This window comes from Falco peregrinus, chromosome 5 (genome assembly GCF_023634155.1).
Source record: "Falco peregrinus isolate bFalPer1 chromosome 5, bFalPer1.pri, whole genome shotgun sequence".
Classification (NCBI taxonomy): Eukaryota; Metazoa; Chordata; class Aves; order Falconiformes; family Falconidae; genus Falco; species Falco peregrinus.
In genome coordinates, this window is record NC_073725.1 from 14,325,981 (window position 1) to 14,351,616 (window position 25,636).

General features: G+C 36.3%; 1 protein-coding gene across 3 annotated transcripts in view; it reads left to right on the forward strand.

The window, feature by feature from the left end:
- The window catches only part of ANO10 (anoctamin 10), a 128,261-nt gene that overhangs the window by 15,768 nt on the left and 86,857 nt on the right, over window positions 1-25,636 (forward strand). For all 3 annotated transcript variants that reach the window (XM_055804149.1, XM_055804150.1, XM_013303074.3), the window contains exons 8-11: window positions 3-77; window positions 1,079-1,261; window positions 4,655-4,846; window positions 7,167-7,295. In XM_055804149.1, the coding sequence (XP_055660124.1) occupies window positions 3-77; window positions 1,079-1,261; window positions 4,655-4,846; window positions 7,167-7,295 (579 nt within the window). The remainder of the gene's footprint in view (window positions 1-2; window positions 78-1,078; window positions 1,262-4,654; window positions 4,847-7,166; window positions 7,296-25,636) is intronic.

Consider the following 25,636-nt stretch of genomic DNA (forward strand, 5'->3'; position numbering starts at 1 on the left):
AGTTCAACTTCTTAAATTGTTTTGCATCTCTTTTCTACATTGCTTTTGTGCTGTTTGACATGAAGCTTTTGAGGCAGGTGAGTTCTGAGAATGTCTTAAAAATGTTGAATATGGGAAAATAAAGGATTAATTAAAATGGGACTTTAGTTTTTAATATTGAAATAAAAAATATTTCATTGAAAATGAATATATTTTATATATATTTTCTTAGAAATCCAACTCATATTTCAGTTCCTCTAGCACACTTGCAGAATCACAAGAGTGGAGCATTTCTTTCCCTCTGTATAAATGAGGAACTGTTTTCAAATAAATTGATTGTTCCCTCTTGCAGATGAGGCTGGAAAATTTTCATTTCCTCCTTCCTTCCCTTTATGTTAGAAAATGTTTTTTGTCTGTGGTGGTCTTTATGAGAGATTCTTGAGGACAGGAGCATGTTTGATTTTATGACTACAACATGGAACTGAGAATAAAAAAACCCCAAAAATAATTTGTAGTTAGTATTTTAAATCAGCTTTCTGTTGTTAATATCTTTTGCACTCCAATGCATGAAAATTGGGAATAAAGGAAAGATTTTTTTTTTTTGCTCTAAATTTAACTAAACAACAAGAACTTCAACTCAAGGCCTCTGTTCCTCTAAAGAGATCTCTAGCAAAACACTTGACATATCTATACCAGACACAATATTGATCACATTTCCTGTGCTTTAAGGTAAAATGCAAGAAGATTAAAAAAAAAAATAGAAAAAAGTTCTTTGTTTAGCTCTGCCATTGGCTTTGGCATATGTCGTGTGTATCTTTGCCCTTAGTTGGACTTTGTGTACTGTCTCCAAGATACATCCAGATCAGCAAAATATTTAGACACCTAACTCCTATTTTGTCCTTTTCAGCTCATAGTAAAGAATGGCAACTAGACCACCTATACTTTTCATATGCTATTGCTAGTTTTTTTAGGCTGGCCTTCTTTTGTCATAGTGTAGCAACTTACAGTGTTAATAGAACATGCAAAATTGGAAATGAGCATAGGTTAATCACAATTCTATTAATTTTTTCTTTTTTTCTTTTTATTTTTTTAACTTAAGAGCTTGGCCACTTTGCTGATAACTTCGCAGATCCTTAATCAGTTTGCAGAATCCTTGCTTCCTTACTGGCTCCAAAAGCGACATAAGAAGAGGATCAAGAAACGCATGTGTTCTCTGAAAACAGATACGGACCTGTCATTAGTCGAACAAATCAACTTGGAGAAAGAAATGGGCACCTATTTTGTACGTTTTACTACCGTAAAAGAGTTAAAAGTTTTTTGGGCTGAAGTTGACAGAGGCATCAGGCAGTGCAACCTAAAATATTTCTGGCTGTCTGGCCTGGCAGCTTATTTTCAGCTTCATCAATTTTGCTGGTAGTGCTATATGGTGGATCAAGAAACATACAGTGCAGTATCCTAGTTACACCAGAATGAAGGGGTAGGAATGAACAGCTGAACCTGGAGCTACCTAACTCCATATCACTGGAAGAAGTATTTGTGTAATATACCCTTAATCTCCAAGGGTAGCCTGAAGGCTACCAGGGGGAGGCTTTTTCTGTTTTAGTTTGGTTTTGCAGTGATAATAGTTTAAACCATCAATTAAACTGTAGCCTGAGAGAGTGTGCTTATGTCTGGGTGGAGCCAGAAGTGGAAAGGGCAGAAGATGCCACCTCTTCAAACCAAAACTACTGCCGGAAGCTCTTGCTTCTTGAAACTACAGCTTTGGCACATCCTGTCTTCCTAGTTCTGTTCCTGACCACCTTCTACCCAGTACAATTTTAGATTGTATTTAAAAGACTTTGTGCAATTCATTCCTTGCAATTCTAAAGGAATTGACAAAATAGACATCAGTGTGTATGTTAAGGCCCTACAGTGTGGCTGAGAACTTGTTTGATCGGATGCTGCAAGCATAGTCACAAGGGTCTTAATACTGGATGATTTATACTTTTACAGAATAAGCATTATATGTAGACAGCGTACCTTCTATGTAACAGAGTTTAAAATTTGATGTTAATACTGCATCAGATTCCTCTCTTCCTGCATAGAGTGCCATGAAATGGGAAGAGGAAAAAGAAATGCTACCTTTGCAATTGAAAAATTGTACAAATATTAATACTTGCATTCCTCTGTGAAGGCTGGTATTTTGCACATTTTATATGGAGGGAGAGAGATTTAGAGAGCATGTCTATCTTGCAGTGGAGAACACAGTAGAAATCCCTGCGTTAGTGATTGAACTGATAAATCAGGACAGTTCAACACTGTGCCTGCAAATAGGCCAGCAGAACTCCAAAAGCTGTGTATTGGCATCAGGTGTTGATATGCCTGACCAAATAAGCTCTGCCTCTTAGAGATGAGCTGACTTCTTATTCTCAGCTGCACATACAAGGCCAGTGTGGTGTCTTTGAGTCACATTGCACAGTGCTCCTTGTGCAGAACTGGATCAAATATATCTGCACCTGTTGTACCATTCTGCTCTGAATAATTTTCCATGGGGATCCAACAGGTCAATTTGTAGAGTTATGACTTTGCCTTTGAAGGTTTCCGCTGCTAGTCTCATTTTCAGTTCAAGGTAGTGTGTATTCAAAGCCTTAATGTTATTTTCAGTTTAAAGATACTAATTGGGCTGTACTTGTGAATACATGATATTAGACCACTGATTTGTTTGCAAGCAGTGAGCTGTCAGCTGGCAAGAGTATTTCTAAAATTAAATCTGTCACAAGGGGGAAGCATTTGACTATGTTTAGTAACTGAGTTTAGCAGGAGTCTTGACAGAATTCTGCATTTCAGGCTCTTCTCTTCTGTTTTCCTTCCTTCACTTACGTTTCAACGTTTAATTATCTGTTTTATTTGTCTCCTTTCTCTCTCGCTTTTCAAATCTCCAGCCCTTAACTCAGTTTAAGATGTAAAACCACCCTGCAATATTTTTTTTATTTAAGTTTATGCTTCTCTCTTCTAGTTGATTTTCTGCCGTAATTTCTTTGTTGATTCTGTTTCCTTGATGCCATAGTTCATGTGCTGCTCTTGTGGGCAGCAATGGCATACTTTGAAACTTCTTTAACATTGTATCAGCTCCTGTTTTCCTGCACAAAGTGTCATAAATTGAGTGAGGGAGAAATAAATACTCTTTTTCTCTTTCTATAGTCTGCTGTTCTAAAAGTCAGTAAGTACTGGGCAAGGAAATGAGAAGAAAGGTTAGAGGAAGCAGTGGGGATACTATGTAGTTACCAGAAGGAGGAGCACAAAGGGAAGCGTTTTTCCCCGCCTGCAACAGTTGTCTGAGAAAGTGATAGCAGGGACAAATATGTGACTGCCACTCCAGTGAATGATCCTGCACAAACAACCCTAAGGAAGACCTTACTAAAATTCAGAGTTCATACAAACATTACTGTGAAAAAATCTCAGTGGTTTTAAAAGTTAAGTAGCTCCTCATGGTCTTGCCTGTGGATCAGTTTGTTAGACCCAGCTATATTGTGCAACTTGAAAATGAGCTGAAGTGAAGAATGGAACTAATGACCACCCCATGTTGATTTCTGAGCTTGCAGTCTTCTACTGACTCTCTCTGTTTGCTAGAAAAAGAAGCACTAGGTGCTGGAGAGGGCAGTCACTTTAACAGCTATAACCAGCAAAAAAGACTGGAGAACCACGTGTCTGATGTGTGGAGCCAAAACCAATTTTATGTGGTTCCTGTAATAATCTCAGTTACTGTCAAGTCTTTTATTATTTCATGTTTGAATGGGAGGACAGTATGTGGGCCTGGGCAAATACAAGATAGCTAGATCCCAGTTTAACCTGTGTGTGGTATTTCACCATCCTTTGTCCAGTGAACACTTTTTCTTTAAAAATGGTTGGGTTTGTTCTTCACTTATATAAATAATTGCTGCATTCATAGAGAACTATTATTAATACTACAAAACTAATATGCAAATATATGATAACCTACATGTGAGTACTCAATCAGCATTTAAATACCCACATTCTTGCTTTAAAGATCAGGCAATGTGATTGGATTTACCAAAACAGGGCTTTTTGTTTGTGCTAATTGTTCTTTTCAGATGTCAGCACTGTGTTCTGACATTTCAGCCTTCAAGTTGGCCGCTAATTCTGGCTTACCTATTTTGAAATAAACAAGCAGAAATATCAGAAAAGAGTTGCCTATCTGCCAACCTGCTCTTCTGGTTAGGTCTTTCATGGACAGTCTGAAATACTAGGATCTTTCTTGTCACAATACTTTCAGGAGAATGTTCTGCCAGTTTAAATGCATGGTGCTGTTTTCCTATGCCCCCATGTTCCTTCTGTAACTGTTTCATTGAGATAGTCAAGAACTTGAATGGGATGAATGTGTTTATACAATTACTTCATGTACTAAGGATAAGAAATGTGACCTGCAGAAAATGTATTAGGCAAAAAGAAAAACCTTGCCCTCCCCTTATTAATAAGTTTTGAGTAATTGAATAATTCCAAATTAACTAGATGGGATTTTTTTTTTGTTGTTACTGTTTTCTGTTACCAGTCATTCCCAAACAACTGGTCTGGGATGAGAAAGTGTGTTTACAACTGTATTTGTTAAATCTGTGTTTCTTAGTTTTTGGGGTTTTTTATGGGTTAAATTTGTTCTTCTTTTTGCTCTGTTTTTTAGGGTACTTTTGATGATTATCTGGAGTTGTTCTTACAGTTTGGCTATGTGAGTCTTTTCTCATGTGTTTATCCACTGGCAGCCGTCTTTGCAGTGTTAAACAACATCACAGAGATATATTCTGATGCTTTAAAGATGTGTAGAGTTTACAAGCGTCCATTTGCAGAACCCACAGCAAATATTGGTGTTTGGCAGGTAATTTCTGAGTCTTCTGTTCATTTGTTTTAAAAGAGGTTTCAACAACTTTGAAACTTTAAAGTTTAATAGGTACTTTGTTCTCTTCAATGCCTTAGGATATTATCTATCCAGCTGTATATGCAAGTGGGTTTTTTTAGGGTTTTTGACCATGTGTTTTTCAGTTGCCTCCCAAAAGAAAAAAACATTCCTTTAGTCCTTGTATATTGTACTCCTGTTGCAAATGCAGCAAAGCAAAGCTGACGGATACCGCCTATTACTCTTTACAGCCAACATTTTAGAAATGGTAACATCTGATGAATCTCAGAAGCATGGAGCTCAGCAAGGGTTTAAAAAAAAAATTGAAGAAATACTTGGAGTCCTAAACCATGCTTGGCTGTGTGCCACTGTGATTACTGGTATTCAAGCTAACTAATTTTAAAACAATCTGGATGTGTGTGCAGGAGCTAGACCTTTCTGCACAACCTGAACATTGTAGTCTGTCTAAACAATTTCATGCTCGTAGTACTGGGTTAAGGATTTTCTGTCCTCAGTTGTTTGACCATGCAGTCATGCTAGCACCAGCTAGTTTGGAGCCTGCTGAGTACTCTGCATCAGTGAACTGATTCTGACTAAAAAGATCCCTATAAAACTCCTTCAAACCCAGAATTTTTCCTGAAAAGAAAATCATCCAGAGACTTAATAGCAGTGGCCTGATAAGGAGTGTGAAGTAGGTTGGAGGAAATCTCCAGGGGATGATCCACTTTTTAAATGATATGTCATGGAGACAAAGGGCACAATAAACCAGTGAATTGTTCTATTTGGAGGGGTTGCAAGTGTCGGTATGAAATGAAACAAATGGGAGATGAAAAATGAAATCAGGAAACCTACTGTAAAAAGTAAACCAGGTATTTGTTGTAAATACTTACAAATGTACAAACGTATAAACCAAGTATTCTGAGGAATTGTGAGACACGTACATAGGTATTAATGAAGTGGACTTATAGGAGAAGTCTTTTAATATTAAGTCATTAAAATGTGTAAATTGTAATCTGATTGCTTTTTAGCGTTTGATGTATTTTCTCAGTCCAGATCTATGCTGCCAACATCTTGATGGCATAACTGCATTGACCAGTGGTGTGACCACCGGATAAATGAAGCTGTAGTCATAAGTTCCAAGCGTAGCTGCAGGTATATTAATAGCATTTGGTTTTGCTAGAATAGTTTGTTTTAATCTAGGGAGTAGGCTGAAAAAGTATAACACTAGTGGTCCAGTCACATTTTCTTTATAGTAGGTTTGTAATTAATAGTAGAAATGCATTTGCTTTGTGAATTAAAAATTACGACTTAAAAATTTAGTTATCTGTTTCATGTGGGAAGTTAGAGCATTGGCTGAAAGATTTCTGTTAAAGGGATACTGGAATTATTTAACAGGTGAGCTGAGTCACCAGCTTGTTGTCACGGAGAAGGTTACTTTGCTAATTCATTATGACAATTGCTACAATTCAACATCAGTCTTTCTCATTCCAGAGTTGACCTCGCAATAGTTAACCACTATATTGCAAAAGTAATTATCACTCTGTAATGATATTTTCAGACATTTTGTGGGAGTTCTGTAGGCAAGAACTTCTTATATTTGTGCAATTGCATGCTTTAAAATGTAAATCATTCTTTCAGCAAATTTCAGCTTTTAAAAATGGCATTCTGAACCATCGTTACATTTTTCTATTACTCAACATTCAGACAAAACCTCCAAACCCAGGAGTGTTTGGACTATTATTTCCTCTAGGCATTTTGCGTTTTTTTTTTCTTTATCCTGAAAGAAATTTGTGTTCAGGAGTACAACTGTAGGTGAGTGCACACATTTTTATATGTTTAGATTATGAGTCATGAAGATAACAGGTATGAGGCTGCTTTCCTGTCCAAATTTTTCAGAAGGTCATCTGGCATTACCTGCATCTAGAATATTAGTGGTTTCTAAATAACTTCTTAAGGTCTCTACAGTACTGTGGGATTGTGGAAGAATACTGTTTTTCTTCACAACACACGGATGTGCACATAGGGAAATCAAATTGGAGAGAAATTTAGGGTTGCCAGGTGGTCTTTGTGGTATTGCAAACCTTGTTATAGTCTTTCTTGTCTTTGCCTATTCTTAAAGCTGATGAAATCTAGACTGCTTGCCAAACAAGTCTTATGTTACAGAATTCAAAAGATGAAGGAAAATTAAATAATGAGTCTTATGATGATGTAAAAAAGAGAGAGGTATTGTTCAGAGCAATTTGGAGACTGTTAAATTAGAGATAATGGTTGTAACTATAGATATATCTATGTTTTATTTCAGTTGGCTTTTGAAACTATGAGTGTGATATCTGTTGTTACTAATTGCATACTGATTGGAATGTCTCCACAAGTGAATGCCCTTTTCCCAGACTCAAAAATGGACCTTATTCTGACTGTGGCACTGGTAGAGGTAAGTCTGCCTTCAAACAGTGCATGTGTTTTAGTAGCACATAACATGAACAACAGTGGAAATGATATCAGGGAGTAGACTTCCTCCCTGCACCCCCTTGTATTAAAAGGAAATGAAGATTTCCCTTTCAAAGAAGTGTTTCAAAGCCTTGCCTTTGGTTGCTTGCTTTTCTGTGTTTTCATGTACTGTGAAATGTTGCCATACTTTCCCATACATTCCCAAGATACAGTGTATTTGTTGCTTCAGGTATTTGAAGAATTTAAAAGTACTATTTCAAGAAACAAAATAACCACAGTTTTGTGAACTAGCTGTTATTCTGCTTGGTTTGTGAACACAGCATATCTTATAAAGACCTCCTACCTAATCTTTATGGGAATTTCCTGTAAGGCTTATCTGAAACTAGTATATATGAGGACTATAAATAAGTGATTGTAAGAGTATTTGGGTTTCATCTTTTTCTAATTCTATGTAATAACCACTTGAGTGTCCTTCCTTTTCAGACAAGGAGGGATATCTGTGGGTATTTTATATAGTAACTGACACTGTAGGGCTTCGCCTTGGCATGACTTTCTTTCAGAGCTTTCTTGTATTGCATTGCCTTGACTTTCATCATTATGCTATTTTGGCTTTTAGGATCTGGATTACTTGTGGCACAAGCTCCGAGTTGTTTATGTGCAGTTGTTAAACTGTAAGGCATTGCCTTACAGAGGTGCAGCAGGAGCACATACTTTGTTGTTTTTACAGGTGTTAAGCATTATGCAATGAATTATAAGCTTGCTTTGAATTTTATTTTCCAAGCTTTAAGGTTTGCAGTTAACTGTAAATATGAATCATTTCAACTGTTTTGCTGAAGTTCAAGTCTGCAGACAGCCTGATACATTCTTCTATTATGCATGTGTGAACATTTGCATTAAGCTCAGTGAGGTATTTTAATAAAAAACTAATTTGGCAATTTAAATGTACTGTTATGGCTTGTTACTGGACAAGAGATCACATTATGAAAACTGTATGGCTAAAGTAAGCAGTTTGTATTTATGGCAACTTAAAGAGAAGGGGCTATTCTTGCCTTTGCTTCCTGGGTATTTATTCAATTTTTATCTGTTTTTAATGTGAAGCTGGATACATGGTCTCTAGGCAGACCTCTGTTCTGGGTAGGCCATAGGAAAATACTGATATTTTTCTCTATATATTTAAATTCTGCTTATATGCAGTCCTTTAGATGGTAGGAATTGCAGCATGGTAGTTGATTAGCTCTTGGAATTCTTTAACAGTGTATCTCAAATTATCTATAAACGCGCTGGAAAGGGAGTTGAAGAAAATGACAAGCAGAAAGTTTGAAGAGAAAAGGTAAATTAGTACTGAGGGGAGGAAAGGCAAAAATGTTGTCTAATACTGAGAGGCAACGTTGACGAAGGCCATGAATCTATAACTAACATTGTATGAAGGGACTGATGGAGGCTAAAGCTGGGTGAGCTAGAGAGCAACCATTTGATTACAGAAAAGTCAGGTTTTCTCATACTGTTCTTAGTAAAAAAAGAAAACAACCCCAAAACAACCCATAATGTACTTGTCAGAAAAGGGGTATTTAAAAAACAGTTTTAATCATAAGTATCCAGTATGCTTGATACTTTTAAGTATGTTGGTCTGATTTTTTTTTTTTTGGCTGTTTTTGTGTTATTACAAACTATTTTGCCTGAGAAAACACAAAGACACAAACCCAGTTTGTAAGTCTTATAGTGCTTTTCTGCAGCATAACAAGCCATGTGATTCTTGGAATGTTGTTGGTTATAAACAATTCCAAAACTGTTCAATGTGAAATTTAAAATTTTCTTGCAGTGTCCTGAGAGGCAGTCTTTCAGTACATTTTACACAATATTTAACAACTTCACAAGTGTGGTTTTTTGTTTATTTGGGAGGGGTTTTTTGTTTGTTTGGTGGTGTTTTTTTGATTGTTTTAAAGAGTCAGAGAATAGCAGAGAATAGGTCATATAATCTTGCAGGAAGTTGTTAATACAAGTTATGAAGTTTCTGGAGTCCGAAAGATCTCTCCAAAGTGAAACGCGTTATATGTATAATTTTATTTAAAAAACTAAAAACAACACAAAACCCATGATTTTCACTTCCGTTGACAAAAGTTTCCATTGTGTTGACAGTTAAACATGTTCTTAGTTACACAAATGATTCTTTTTATCAGTAGTTGTATGTTCTTTAGGTTAAAACGTTGATTACAAAAGGTAGAAAGAAGGGGTGATTACTAGAAGCTGTGGGACTATGAACAGCAGCAGTATGACTTTATGGCACCTTAAAGAGATGGGACTATTTTTGCCTTTGCTTCCTGGGTGTTTATTCCCATCTTATCTTTTGCACTGGCACTTTCTTTTATTTGTTGCATGAAGATTCAGATTAGGGAATTGTTCTAGGAGAAGCTGTCTGAATCAGTTCACTGGTGAAAGGGAGCAGGGCAGAAGCAACTGTGTGTGGAAGACACAATGGTAGTGCTGTAGGTTTGTGCTGGATTCAATTTGTGGGACTTCTGCCCCACAGAGTCTTTCTCCTGTAATTATTACTTCATCTACAGGAAGATCCTTAAACTAGGAGAGAAGCACAAATTTCATGTATTGGCATTATTCCCATATACCTTTCCTATATTTATTAATGTTTAAGCTGCATTTCAGTTGTAAAGAAAAATTCAGGAACAGAATATATCACATTAAACCTCTAGGACAAACCTAGTGCATCTAAAGTACATCAGTGTTAAGGTAGGAAAAAATTATGTTGGATGTGTCTGAGTGCTGATAGAAGAATGTTTTTATCACCTAGCAGAGATTCAGAAACACGATACAGGTGAATTACTTTATCTTCTGGTGTTTGCTGCAGATGAAGATGAGAATTTCACAGTGTGTTTATGCTGTTTTGATAGCAGCTTGGCAGGCTGTGTGAAAAGGAAAAGAAGAAATGTTTTTTAGTAGGCTATGTATGCTTTCACATGTTCAGTTGATGGGGTAACCTACTTAAATCTTAGCTGACATTAAGTATTTTTATCAGGTTTAAGCAACTGAGACTCCAGTTGAATATTTATATAGGTTTGATGCAAAGTTAAACAGAAAAAGCGCTGTTCTTACCAAAGCCAAGCATAGGTATTGACAATGTCCTCATTTTTTCCTCCCCCTCCAAAAAAAATGTTAGGACTTTAAAAAAAAATACTAATTCTCTTCAAATGGAAGCATATTTATATGGCAACATTTGACATCACTCAGTACAGACATAATGAAGAACTGTGTGTGATATTCTTGTAAGCATTCTGTACCCAGCCCCACATATTTATGCAAAATAATATTTTTTTTCATTAACAACTCTAACTCTACTGCTGTCTACACTTTGGCGGGAATACATATTGTATGAGCAAAGTATATGCTAATTAAATATAATCACATATTAACTATTTCATAATAAATAATGGTAAGCATTAGAATAATAACATTTAATAATATTTTTAAAGTCTTAAAACAGTGATTTTATTTTTTTTTGAACAGTTGACCTATTTTCATCAATTCAACATCTGCTTCCATGGCAACATGATTTGAACCAGGAGCAGAATCATGCAACTCCCCTCTTTTTCTTGCTGGATAGATGCTGAGTGCAGCAAGTGCAGTTTTCAAACAAAAAGTAGTAGGTGAATGTCATTAAAGCAGGAAACCATAAGCCCTAATTAACATAACTTTAAAATAGTTACATCCTGTAGTGTTTAGTTCTTCAGGCTTTACCATAGACACATACTTCTGGTATGAACCACAGGTGTAAAGTAGAACATTTCAAGCAAGCATTTGTGCTTGTGTGAAACTGTACCCAGTCACCTCTGACTTCTTACAGTGATTTGAAAAAAAAAAAAAAAAAAAGAGGAAATTATTCTGAAGAAATTTGTTGAATAGCTGAGTGGATTAAAACAAGGTGTAACCTTAATTCTGCAGTGCTTTTTTACATTTCTTTGAGAATTGTTGACAAGTTTTCTTCCTGATGACTGACTTTTTAATGTAGACTCATAAATTCAAAGAATGCTAATTAAATCAGTTTCAGGACTGCTCTGAAAGTTGAGTCTAAGAAATCAGTTGTATGTACAATTCTTAGTAGTGGTTTGGGTGGTTTCGATTATTTTTTGTTTTAAACAGTACATCAGTAGGAGTGTTTTGAAGCAATAGCTGTAAAGTACAGCTTAAGGTGCATGCATCCTAATATCCAAAAGTAACTTTTGTTATCCAAGCACTCAAATGTTGTGAACTAATGGAAAGCTTTTATGCAGAGGTGCACTTAGCCTGGATGTCTTACATCACACAGAGGCATTTGGGGATTACCTTGGAAATACTAAATAATAATGGAGGGCTCTCTTGATAGCTGTAGTGTAAAATCTGACCTTACAGTCTACAAATATGATCAGCTCTGGTATAGGTGAAAATGAGGACAAGACTAGCATATTAATAATAAACATAGATTAATAAACAATTCAGCTGTGTAAATTTGATTTCATGGAGTTCTTGCAAGGATTTGAAATAGATCTTCATAAAAAAATATTTATGTTTAAATTCTGTTCTGTAAGAGGTATGGAGTGGAATAAGGGAAGTAACCCTTTCTTAAGCTTTGATTGTTCTGGGTGAGGAGGAGCTGCCAGTCCATTTTCAAAGGTTGGAAAGAAGGAATCATAGCTTGTTAATAAAGATGAAAAGTTAGTGCTGTTATGTTTAGAAGTGTTAGCTGATCCAAAATCAAAGTGGTTGAGAGTTGCTTGGTACATATGCTTTTGTCTAGAGCTGTATTTTATTAAGTGTATTTCTTCATCAAAAGCCTCCTGGTGTACAGTAGAAGCTCTCTGAGCTTCTGCTGAGCACTCGTAATGGCCTCAACACTCAGCCACTTTAGCCAGTAAACTTGACAGTTGTTTCTGCAATGATGTGCCAAAGAAACTGGGAAATGCTACCACAGTTGAATGGTTTGGATTCTAGTAGATGAGAGGTTCTAGGCATCATCATACTTTGCTTTCTAGATAAACTGGGAAATTAGTAAGCATTGCATCCTGAGGGCAGCTGAAGCTCTTTTGAATTTGCTTATTGAGAGAAAGCAATTTTAGGTGGCTTGTCATATTAAAATCAAGAGTCTTTTCCCTTTATTTTCTTTTAAAACAAAAAAACCCCCTTTAAATGTTTTGCACAGGTTTCAGTGCTGTCTTTTTTTCCTGATAAAGCTGATTTTTAATTTTTTTTTAATTTTTAAAGAAACACTGCTAGTTGACTTATTTTTTAGCAGTCATCTACCAGACTCCATTCTGGCAGGGTGGAAGTGAGGTGTGGTTCTGCATGATGTAGTGCTTTGCATGTGTGCAGCAAACAGCTTTATTTGTGTAGAATTCAGGACTTTAGGGTTTAGCAGATATGCAATGTACACTTAGATATTGGCCAACTTTACATAGTAAAGAAACTGGAAAAAATGCAGAAAAATAGGCTGCATCAGTATATAGACATATATAAATTCATTGACACTAAAGGAGTTAGAACAGTGCAAAATTGGAGCAAACCAGCTGTGCATAAGATGATTTTTTTTTCCTGAAGTATGTCTGTGTTTGTGACAGGTAATAATTTAAGATACAGTAGATGCAGAGTTTCACATAAAGAATCAGAGAGTAATTTAGGCTGGAAGGGACTTCTGGAGATTATTTGGTCTAACCTGCTGCTGAAAGCAGGACCCTAGATTAGGTTGTCCATGTCCTTGTCAAGCTAAGCTAAGACTTGAATACTTCCAGCCAGGGTAAGTCCACCACTTCTCTGGGCAACCTATTCCATTGTTTAATTGTTCTCATGGCAAAGAATGGGTGTTTTTTTTCTTACAGCAAGAAAATTCCCCGAAGCAACTTGTGTCTTATGGCCTCTTGTCCTTTCACTGTGCATCCTTGTGAAGAGGGCATTTCCGTCTTCTTGAAAACTACCTGTCAGGCATTGGAAGATCAGTGATTAGATCCTCTCCACCCTCCTGAGCCTTCCCTTTTCTAAGTGGAGCAAACCTGGTTCCTTCAGTCTTTCTTCATATGTCAGATTCTTCAACCCTGTGGTCTTGGTGGCCCTCCAACAGACCCCCTTTCAGCTTTTTTAGTGTCTGTTTTCCATGTTGTCAGTGCCACTTTTAAAGAAATAAGGAGTGCCTTTCATGTGGGCTCATCCCTTTGTATGTCTGCTAGTTGCAGTGGGTATTCTTTCTTTGTCCTCAATCTATTTGCTCTTTAATCGGAGAAAATAATTTCTGGGAGCAGTTGTACAACTCTTAACTTGCTTACTGATGAAATATTTTTGGCAACAGCCTCCAGGTATCTCTTTCCATGTCCTAGTTCTTTTCTGTGGCAGTGTGTTTTGTCCATACTGATATGCATACTTGTATGCATGCATATATACTATGTGAGGGTGTTTCGTTTATAACCTGAGTAGTTTTTTAGTTTTCAGGTGTAAATGTAAGGCATAGCGTTTACTGGTAAATATTTGATATGTGGCTTAAATTTCCATCTAATAGTTAAATGTAAAGGGAAAAAAATATTATTTAGCTATAATAAAATAATATTAATTAGGAAGTTATACGTAAGGCTCTTTCTGAAATGTTTAATGGTAAGATACAAATCTTACTTGACAGCTTTACAGTTCCTTTTTAAGAAAATACTTAGCAAGCTTATTCTTCAGGTGTTCTATTTAAGTGAAACATATCCTAGCCTAGATATGCTTGCACTTATGATGAAAATATGAAAATACAGAAAGATATATGAAAAAATGCAATTGATGTAAATTATGTAATTTTTTGGTTCATTGATATATGCATACGTAAAATAATTCTGCAGCATTACTAGTTCTGGATGTTAGAAAAGATTATTCCAAGCCACTGGTGATTTCAATTAATGTATTGTTTCTGTTCAAGGATACCTCTACCTCAGCTGCAAACACATATGTAATGTATATACATATACATAACAAATCATGCCTAAAAGTCTTCCTTTAGAAATCTGATGTGTATGTTTTAATTTTTAGTATCATACAAAATAGTAATTTGATTTTTATATTCTATGCTATACAGGTAAGTCACTGCAATTTGGTTTATTCCTAGACTTGCAATTGTGAGCCATAAAAATAGCTTGATATTTTGCTTTCAAGCTGAAACCCTGGCAGAAATTACCAGAAGATGCTGAATAACATTACTATAACTTAGTGGAAGTTTCTGAATGTTTCTGTAGTATAGAGACTTAGGAAAGCTTACTGATTCTTTAGTTTACTCTTTGACAATATTTTAAGAATAAAAATTAACTCAAATTTTTGTGTATTTTATACACATTGTACTTTGCAAAAGATTCTTGAAATGGTAGCTTTAGTTTGAATACAAGTTTATGAAATATTTTAGGTAAGTTATTCTTCTGAGTAACAAGGGAACAGATTGTTTTCAGGTTTTTTTTTCTCACCTCAGTGAGAGTTTTAACCTTTCAGATGGGGGAAGATTTATAGGTTTATCTGTATAAGAGTCTGTAAGTGCTTGCTGCTGGACCAGACTCTTGGGACCATATCAACGAGGTTTAAAAAAAAAAAAAAAAAAAAGACAAGTTTGCTGGTTGCATATTAATATGGATTATGTTCATTTCCAAAATCAGAATTTATCACAGATATTTTTAGTGCCATCTACTGGTTCTTTTGAGATATTCCTTCTGGTTTAGTGTATATTTTTGATCACTTTGAAGACCAGTAAAGACTAATGGCAAAAGCTTGTCAGAATGAAAACAAAAGAAAAATTCAAAGATCTAAGTAAGTTTGTGGTTGCTGGTTGTATTCTGTAGCTTTCTGCTAGTATAGAAGTGAAAATTATATTAGCATCCATCTATTCTTAAATAGTCCAATGGCTTTTTGAAAGTGTCAGAATTTAAGAGAGTATTTGTATGTTTTCTTATTTGTGAGTAGTTTTAATTTGTTCTTCCTTATTTTCTGTTTTTCTCAAACCCTTTTTCAGATTCTCAATTTGCTATGTTGGAAGTTGAAAAATAATCACACAGATGAATGAACTGTGCTGTTCAAACCATGTACAAACACTGACATATGTTAAGTGTGTGGGTATGTGTAGTAATGTGTAGGACAGCAAGAAACCACTGTATCGCATCAGGTTTTTCAACCCTGATAACTGAAATATATTGCTGTGTTGATATATTGACAGTAATTTTCATTCCTTACTTTAGGGTGACACAATTGAAAATAAGATCTTTATCTTTAAATAATATGTGCCTTGGTTGTAAAGGTCAGACTTGGTGTATGAAATAGTTTGCTGCCTTTTTTTTTTTTTAAACAGAATTTTTTGACCCAGTTGAACTGGGGGTATGTACAAAGGAATGGCCGAGCTAGATTGTGTCATGGGTCTCTCTAAGCCAGAATCCTTTCTGCAGCAGAGGCCAAGGGAAGACTATATTAGTATAGCTAAACATGTAGTCATGCTTCCTTAGAATTAATTCCCAGGATCTAGTGATCTGTGGTGTAAACCTTTATAAGGACCTGTCTTGTTACTGAAAATGAACTGGCCAAAGCTGTGTATGAAAGGGTGAAATGCTTTTATGCAATGGCATAGCCACTTTTTCAAAATTACTTGAATTGTTTTATAGTAAAAAAGCTAGTTAAGCAACTAATGTTAATATTATCTTAGCTTAATAAGTAATCATCGTGTGTATTGGTTCTACTCTGGATTTTCCTAGCTTTTCTCTGCTCTTTTCTCAGTTGTCTTTTCTGTGGAAGAAGGACTTCTAATTCTAAGTTGGATGCTGCCATTTGTCACTGCTGCATGTGGCAGTGACATTCTGGTGAAGGTTAAGAAGCTCATAGCAAAGGGAGCCCTCTCACAGGGAAAAAAAAATGTGGGAGGTATCTTAGTAGAGACAATGATAGCAAAAAGGTAATGTTCCCATCTTGCTGTCAGTCTGGTGGTGCTAGGAACAGGCAGGTACAGAGGTATCAGGTGCCAGGTAGCTCAAAGACCTGAACATTCAAGAAGGATCATGGCAGTGCTTTACTTCACATTGTGGTCCCTTCAGTAAGAAGTAGAAATGGGTGTGTCTTCTGGGACTGTGCCATTCCTCATGCATTTTAACATGGTCTGGTAGATACTACTTTTATTTTTAAACCATGTGTATACTAGGAAAGTTGCGTGAGGAAGATACCAGGAATTCTTCCTGGAGGAGAACATATTCCTTAACTATGCCAATAGGTGCTTCAGAAGTGTCAATCTGGAAGAACAGCAGGAGAAGACTGAGTAAGAATATTTTTTCTGTTCCTTCTGGGATTGTGCAAGGCTGCCAAAATGACAGAACTTCAAAGGAAAGATGAATAAAGAGCAGATCTTTGGAGAGAATTACAAGACGTTTTAAAGAACTTTATAAAAATCAGACTTTCAGATCTCTTTAAAACCCACTTAGCCTAATATTTCCCACAAAGAAGTTTCCTTTAATGTTTAAATATGGTATTTCCAACTCAAGCCTGATCAGGATGTGCAGCTTCCTTGCTGGCAGTTGGAAGCTGAATGGCCAGACAAAAGCCAAGCTAATACCTATTAATATTCATTGTTTACCTTCCACTTGATCAAGATTAGTAATTGTTTAATGACAAGATAAAGTATGTACACTCAAAGCCTCCTGGCTGCACAACCGTTCCAAGGCTGGCTTAACATGTCATGGAACTGAGTTGTTTTGTTTTGTAAATAACATATTAGTTTATTCAGTTAAATTATTTAAATAATTTTCTGCAAATGTGATGTCTGTAGCTGCCAGCACAAGCCTGAATAATGGCATTTCCTAGAGGATAGGTGGAGCTATAGGATTCAGGTATTGTATTTCCACATCTCTGTGATGCAGTTTGCAGTAGTGTTTCTTTTGTATCATTCTTACTAGAAGCTTTCCTTCTCAGGGACTGTGACGTTCTTCCCATCTCCAAGGTTTTGTATAACTTTTGTGTCTAAGGTGGTATGTTCTGGTTGGTTGGTTTGTTTGGATCTGAAACTGCATGTAGTATTGGAGGATAAACCCAGGTAGTCATTTCTATCCTCACGTGATTGAGAGCAAAAATGAGCGGCTCTGAGCAGGTAAGGGAATCCAGAAGTAGAAAATGTGGGGTTTGCAGCTGCAGTTGGAGAAGAGATGAAGTGCAAGAGATCAGTAGAACTGTCTCCAAATAGCAGGAAAAAAGCCAGTCATATCTGTGTTGGTGCCTCTGTGTTGTTTATTAGATATAAACACCTCTCTTTTCAGAGGGAGTCTTAATGATGTAATATTGTTGCTTGCATGTTTTCCAGTTACAAAATTGCAGAGGAATTTCCTTTTCTTTTATTAAATTTTCTTTGCAATAACTTCTGACACTCTGGTTTGGAGTATTAAGCCTTCTGGATCAACTTCTGCATTCATGTTGTTGACTTTGTTACCTACTCAGTATTGTAAATATATTTAGTAGTCATTTATTGGAAATTTGTAGCGTAAGTTCTACAGTCTCTTAATTAAAAATGAGCTAGATTTGTTGCTGTAGCTTTTCCCATCCTGATCCTCTTTAGAAAAAGTTGAAAGCATCGTTTGTGTTTTAAAAGCTGGGATTATTTAAAAAAAAAAAATCCCTTTTTTTTTTTTTACTTGCTTGCTTTGTTTTAAGTGCTGAGAACCAGCTGGCCCACTACACTGAAAAATTATTTTGGAACTCAAATTGTGCAAGAAAATGCAGTACTGGACTGAAAAGCTGTAGTGTAGAGTTAATTTTTTTTTAATAGTCTCTGTGAAGACGTTTTATTAAATGCAGGCTGAATATGGTCATGAGTCATGCTGTGAAGTAAATGTCAGAAGAAGTGGGGCTTAATTACTTCATTTTTGCACTGAATTTTTATCTTTTACTGGGAAGATGTGTCAATCCAAAATTTCACTCTTCTGATCAGAAGAAATTAGTGGAATGATGTGTAATTTTCAAAGGGATTTTTCATTAACTGTGGCAGTGTGCAGGCTGCCTGATATGCTGCTGCTTTCTATTCTAATACCATGAACGGTTCTTTTGAAGTCATGGGAGATTTCTAATGCATGTCTATAATCTGCTAAATCTTTACAATGAATAATACAAAGGAGATACAGTTAGAAGTTGCTGAGAATTCGTAAACCACAGTATGTTTGATCAAGGTTCGTTTTAGTCAGAGGATTTGTTGTAAGATAAATAGTGTTTGTGCATGCGCATGAGTGTATGTACGTGCATGGTATAGGGATTACAGATAAACTGATATCAAATATAAAGGTATCTTTTATTAAACTTGAAATACAGAGTTTGCGATAATTGAGTTTATCTGCATCTCAGTGTATTTTTTTCAGAAGTTCATAGCTATTGCAAATTCTGAGTGAAACTTGTTTTAAATCTGGTGAAATGGCAATAAACAGTTTATTAAAGGAAACGTTTAAATTTTTACTGCTATAGCTTAGCAAATAAAATTATTTAATTCAAGTACTTTCTTGTTCTAGCTTCTGCAAGGCTTAATTTTTTTTAAAAGATGGCTATACTAAGAGTAGTTCCTAACAAATAAATTAATACATCTTGAAAAACAGTATGTTGAAAAAAATTGAAATATTAGTTTATTCTAACACTGATTGCATTTGGTAGTTCTGCTTTATTTCCTGTGTAATTATAACAACTGCAGGGCCAAACAGGAGAAATATAATGAGTGTTAGTGTGACATCTCTCTAGTGGTTTTCCTGCCAGTTTAACAAAATAATTTGAGGAAAGTGTATTACATCTTTTTAAAAGCATAAAATGTGTATATAGGGAGGATTTAAGGGTTAATGCCTTACATGTGAATAAGGAGACCACAGCCTAGACTGTAGTGTTCCTGTAAGTGCTCCTGTTTCTGTTTCACCCCCTGTTATTATGGGAGACTATAACTACTTTCAAATTCTGACTGCAAACTACCCTTTAAGGATCAAAAGCAGAGCTGGTAGCTAGAATGGGATGTGGCCATATTCCTCCCCATGGAGACAGCAGGTTGAAAAGTGACGCTGGTACCATTATGCTAATAGGTTCATGAACTGGTCTTCCCTAAACTGGGATGGTTCTGTCACGGCCAAATAAAACTGACTTTGGGTATGTCAGAAGGAATGAGTGGATCTGCCTTTTTACAACTTCTAGTTCAGATTACTTTGGTGCGTATCTGGAAAGCCACATGCAGCACAACATGTAACTGCTGATTTCTAGGTAGTATTGGTGCTGCAGTTCTTTGACAGCTGCATGGTCTTTGTATTGGTGTGTTTGGAATTGCACGTTCTGAATTTGCTGAGTATAGGTAGAACCTTCTACCATTTTCTTATTCTGTTGTTTTTTGGGTTTTTTTTAATATTTCAAGTTGCTTAGGCTTTCCAAGCATCCTCAGGTGCTGTGATCGTTACACTAAGACCTCAACTACCAAGAGAAGTTAACAATAACAGTTAGTGAAGAAGAAATCTTAGGGTGCACCTCACGTGGATGCTCTGTTATAGTATTATAATAATTTAATTCTGTTCTAAATCTTTAAAATGAGAGGTTCCAAATCTGCTGAGTTTTAGTTTGTTTTCCATGTCTCCTCCCCTCCATTTTATTTTTGAAGGTGAAGTGCATAGCAGTAGCGGCAGCTTGCTCTTCCCTCCCCCTTCCCCTGCAATGTAGGTTAAACTTTGAGTTCTGTAGTTACACAGTTTAAATACAAAATAATTTGTACAGCAACGAATCAAAAGCTATACTTTGTAAAATGTCTTCTGAAGCTGAAGTGTAAGAGTATGTACAGCTGTATGATATATTTCTCAACTTTTAGCTAGGGAAGCTATATGCAAGAATTGCCGTTCTAATAGAAACACTGAACAAAATGGGGGAGGGAATCCAGCTTCCTTTGCAATGTCACATTGTATTAATACTTGCAGTTCCATCTTGCTTTGCCCAGCTTCCCTCCGAGACTTCTCAGCTGCAGAGGTACAGTGAGTGATAGGAGCATAATGTTAGAAGCTATAAAAAAGAGACAGATGCTGCTTTTGATCCCACAAAGTAATTGTGACAAATATTAGAAAGTTGTATGGTGGCTTCTTTTTAAAGTTTGGGAGAAGACTTACATCTTTGCTTACTCTATTTCAAACAAAAAAAAGCCTCCTGTCTTGTCATTTTCTGTTAGTGTATTGTTTAGGGATACTGCCTTGGTACAGTAATATGGATGCATTTCTGCTGGTGCAAACATGTTCTTATGCACGTGTATACTTTTTATAACATACAGTAACAGCTTAGATTTTTTGGCAAAAAGTCAAGACTTAAATTTGTGTTACATTCTTTGTGCATGCTACCATCTGTAGCTATAAAATGTCCCTTTGTCATATGCACCTTTCTAATGTGCTTTGTATTACAGAAGTATAGCTACACGTAGGAAATCAGTGTGGAAACTGTGGAGAGCCTGAGAGGGCTACTTAGCATTTGGGTGTCTCCCTCAGGCAAAGGTTGATTTTGTCAGGATGGGACTTGTGTGTGGTGTTCTCCCTCTGTTCCTGTCTATCCTGTTTTTCATCGGAAGACATGGGTTGCTGTTTGCAGGTGGGGGAGCTGCAGTACAGTGTAACAGCTCCCCGGGTTTGGCTGATTGGTGAAAAAGATTCAACATGTTTTGTGGACCCTGCCCTGAAGTTTAGCTTATCTAACTTTTGTCTCCCTGCTCTGAGCCAGGATCTTGGCCAACTCCCAGAGATGTGAGGTTCCTGGCAAGAGGGTTTTCAGCCTTTCAAAGTATTCATGAACTTTCCGTTCTTGTGGTTAGAAAGCTTTTAACCAAGATCTCCCAAGTGCAGGTTAAGCTGACTACTACTTGTAATACAAAAAAGTAATTGTTCAGTGTTCCCTTCATGATGACTTCTTACAGCTATGATGTTCCTGTCTTCTGTTTTCTAAACTGCATGATCTCAGATCTTTCAACTCTTACTCACAGGTCAATTATTTCAAAATACTTGGTTTTGTTCTCACCAGGATTGTCTCTACTTCTTAAATCACAATACCTGAAATTAGATACAAGTGCATAAGTTTTACTGCTTCTGAGTATTTAAAAAGTTCAGGCACATCCTATGTTTTATGTGATGCTCTTTTTAGCATGTCAAAAGTCGGGGGGTTTTGTCTTTTTTGCAATAACCTTGTACTGGATCTTTCTTTTTTTTCTGAATTGGTGCTATATATCTTTCAATGTGTACCCATTTATTTTTACTGAATCTCACCTTGTTCATTAGGACTATTTCTTCAGTTTTTCAGGATCACTGAGTTCTAATCCTGCTCTTCAGAGCACTTGGATTTCTCCATGCTTGATATCATATGCACAGTTCTAAAGCAGATTTTCCTGTTCAGTCACCAACACTGTTAATAAAACTATTGAACTAGGCTCTGGTCCACCACAGTAGGCTGGCCCCCATGAAATGGTCCTTCCAGCTTGACAGCTGGTAGTGATTACTGTTGGAGGGCTTTTCTTTTCCAGTCAGTTGTCTGCTTCCCTATTCAGTTATTTGATTTGGAGTGTTTTGAGAGTGACGCAACTACTATCGATCTTGTCAGAGTAGATAAATTTGGTTTTAATGTTGCTTCTGGTTCCATATTTGAGATGTATGCATTTCTGCACTATGGTTTTATTTGTGAGTGATTTTGCAAGGAGTTTCAGAAATATACATTGATTGTTAGTTTCCAGCTATCAAATTATAAATAAATATGTTACTCATCCTCTGCCATTGTTCTCTGAATTATAATGAATGAGTGTTGTATCAAGGCATGGGCATATCAGTGTTAGAACCCTGTGCATGATAGGCAAAAATCACATAAAATGGGTTTACGTAGGTCAAAAAGGGAATTGTTTTTTGTGTTGATGAAGTTTTGTTGGCACTTGCATTTCCAAAGAAGTCTTCATTTTAAATTCTACCTTTTAGTAGAGGTAATTATTACTATATATACCTATGTAGACTGCAGGTTTGTCCTGGTGAGAAAAGATAGGGGCCTATTCACTTTGCTGATGGCATGCTGTAGTTTCCTATATTGCCTGTACTCAGAACAGAAAGAGTGACTGAGGTGTTCTTAGGTAAGCAGTGTTTTGTGGAAGGTGATTAGTGATCTCTCCAAGCATAGTCTCCTTCGTTATATCAGCATGTGAGACTGCAAAATACACCAAGGTACTGTCAGTGAGCTTTTGAGTCATTAAAAATATATTGAAAGCTCTGATCTGGCCAAACACCAGATAATTCTGTTTCATTAGAACTGCTGAATATGTGGAAACATGTACCAATTCCCTTTGGTCCCAATGGTCCCTTTGGACCATTGATGTTGTAATTACAATTTGCTGGATCGTGATGTTACAGAAAGAGGACAAGTATGAGGATGGGAGTTTTCTTCCCATGCTTGCCCATCTAAAATATAGCTATTTTATTTTAAAACTAGACAGTGTGCTAGTCTTCTGTTAAGAAATGGTAACATAAGTATTTAGTAATATTTGACAGTGTTAAGTCTGGCAGTGTTTGAAGCTGAGATGCTACAGGTAAAATACCTGAACATTGGCAACATGTTGCCAATCACAATGCAAAACACTGCCACAAACATAGGTCAGAGTTGGTGCTGTTTCTGTTTTCAGTTCACTGACTAGTATTTAAAAGTAGAGAATAAATATACTTAAGGGAGGGAAAGGAAATGCAGTAGCTTAAAATGGAAACACAAGCTAGTGTGCGGTGGAGTTTATTATCTATGTATTAGTGTACTTTAAAAATTCTGAAATTTCTGTTATTGCGCTAAATTAGTTTTGTCCCTTTGCTGACAGTTCTATTCTTTGTTATTCTGTTTTTATCCCTGGATTTAATAACAAAGCCATGTACTCATGCTTAAGATAAAGTAAGCTTGTAATCTTCAACGAATAGCTTTCAAAAGACGTTGTAGGTAGGTAGATAGGCCATTAATGGCTCAGCTGTAGTTAGGAGATATACTAGGAGAGTAAGTTTTTTGTCCTGGAGAGGAGGGTAGGTCTTACGTTCGTTTTACCACTAGAGGGCTTGTTTGTATAACATTGAAAGTGTGCCTGAGAAGGGTGCCCTGCGACAGCTTTCTGATGGTTCCTACGGTCCAAGAAAAAAAAGAGGAGGAGCTCCAGATATGGAAGTGTGACATTGAGGAGATGGATATCAGGCTACAAAGTTAAGAATACTATGAACTACCTAGTTTTTCTAAACTCAGAAAATTATATAAGAGATTGTATCTCGATCTACAACTAGACAGAGAGGCTGTCAGGAGTAAGAAGCGATTGGAGAAAATAAATTAAAATAGCCCATCAGCCCATGTTTTTTGAGAGTTTTGCTGTTTGCTTGACCTACGCTTAAAGCATCTCTTTGACAGCCATGCATTTTTTGACACCAACGTCATTGTCTTGGTTTCTACTTTTTCTTTTGCTTTTCATCACAACTGAACATGTCTTCGCTTTTACAGTCCATGCTAGCATGCAAGATTATTTCCTTGGGAATCTGCTTAGTATGGAATGTGCCTCACTCACAGTACCAGCAAGAATCCCAGTGCAAGTATCCTCTCTTCCCTGTTCATAAAGCCTGAGTTGTTATGGCAGAATATAACACTTTCCAAGAGCCTCTCTTTTGTTTTGAAACATTGTTTGGCAGTTGCTTGGCTTGTCAGCACAGAATCTGTGGAGACAGCTTTCCCAAAAACTGCTACTAGCTTTGGGGTTTTGCATGCATATGCACTTTAAGTTATTTTTTGCAAAACTATGGAGTTGTTGGTCTGTTTCTATTCTTTTGCTTAGAGATTCTACAAATTCTATTTAATGAGTCTTAAAATGTACAGTTGTTCTGAGTTGTGTGCCTGTCACTAGCAAGTATGGAATCCCTAATGTTGACAGTGCAGCTTCATATTTTTCAGTAATTTTTAGTTAAGTTGTTTTAGGTTGTTTTGTTTTGTTTTTTAAATACATACAGCTCACCAACAAAACTGTTGATTATATACCAGAGTTTGTGCTGGTGGTAATTAAACAATGGGGAGCTTAAAATAAAATAAAAAAAAAAGGCAAAATTTTGTATTTTGAAACACACAAAAAAAGAGTAGTTGTCTAGTTTTTATTTCCATCTTGTTCACTGATAATTCATTTCAAAAAGAAACCATCTCTTTGGAAGTCTAACATTCCACACCACTACAAAACCATATTTCTGGGCAGATACTACTTTCTCATTCGGTATAGTGGCTTTGTGTCACAATGCTGTGATAAAACAAATGTTGGCAGGCATCACCTTTCTGCTCTAACTTGGCTTTTAATAGTTGTAGACAAAGATTTGGCATTTTTTTCCCCCTCCTCCTGTTTCCCAGCTGTTTCCAAAAACTGTAGACAACAGTGACTTCTCTCATGAGTGTCCCTGACAGCTGTAAGACCCAGATGCCAAGTTTTGGCTCCCAAGCTTGACCTCTTCTTTGGCTTCTCTTCTGGTCTCTTGGCTGGCTGAACTGCTTGTTGCTGTGGCAGCTGCAGAATTGTCTCTGGAGCTGATTGATGCAAAGCTAGGTCATTCAGATTCTGCTTTATTGTTGATGATGCATGCCACTTCTCTTAAACTTAACTCAGAATTATCCATATGTTTTTAATAGATTCTAAGAGTGAGACTTACTAAATTCTCAAATTGCTGTGATTACAGATACTGATTTTTAAAAAATAATACTGTAAATAGAAAGGGTTTGATTCTCCTTTACTTGGAAGTAAAAACAGTCTGAATATAAATACGTGGCACAAAGAACAGTAATTGTCCATCGCTGACATTTTTGTTTGGCACTAGCTTTCTGGGTAAAAAGAATGATAGTACTTTCATTGTATGAAATATTTCAGCAACCTTGTAAAGAGCAAATATGTCTGAGACGTGGTTAAAATGGCTTAAAAGAGATGTGTTTATAATTTGAAGATGAGCATGTATTGAATGTATGTTACCTATTCACACATTTAATATCACTAGCTATGCATGAAGAGAGTCTAATCTGGTTTGAAAGAGGTTCAAAAAAAAGTAGATTTATTAGAGTGAAAGCGAGGAGCAAACTTGTGAATACAGGGTGCAAGGGCAGGTGGTGTGTCTTTAGACACCCGGAATTTATGAAATGGAAGCAATTACAGTATCCTCTCTTTTATCACCACAAAAAGTGAAGTTTTAATGCCCAACAAAACTTTTGAAATGCAGTATCATTAAAGTCCTGCTCACAGTGAAAAAATACAAATAAATGACTAATGATGTTAGAGGTGAAGCGCTATCCATGTCTTTAGTAAAACTGTAA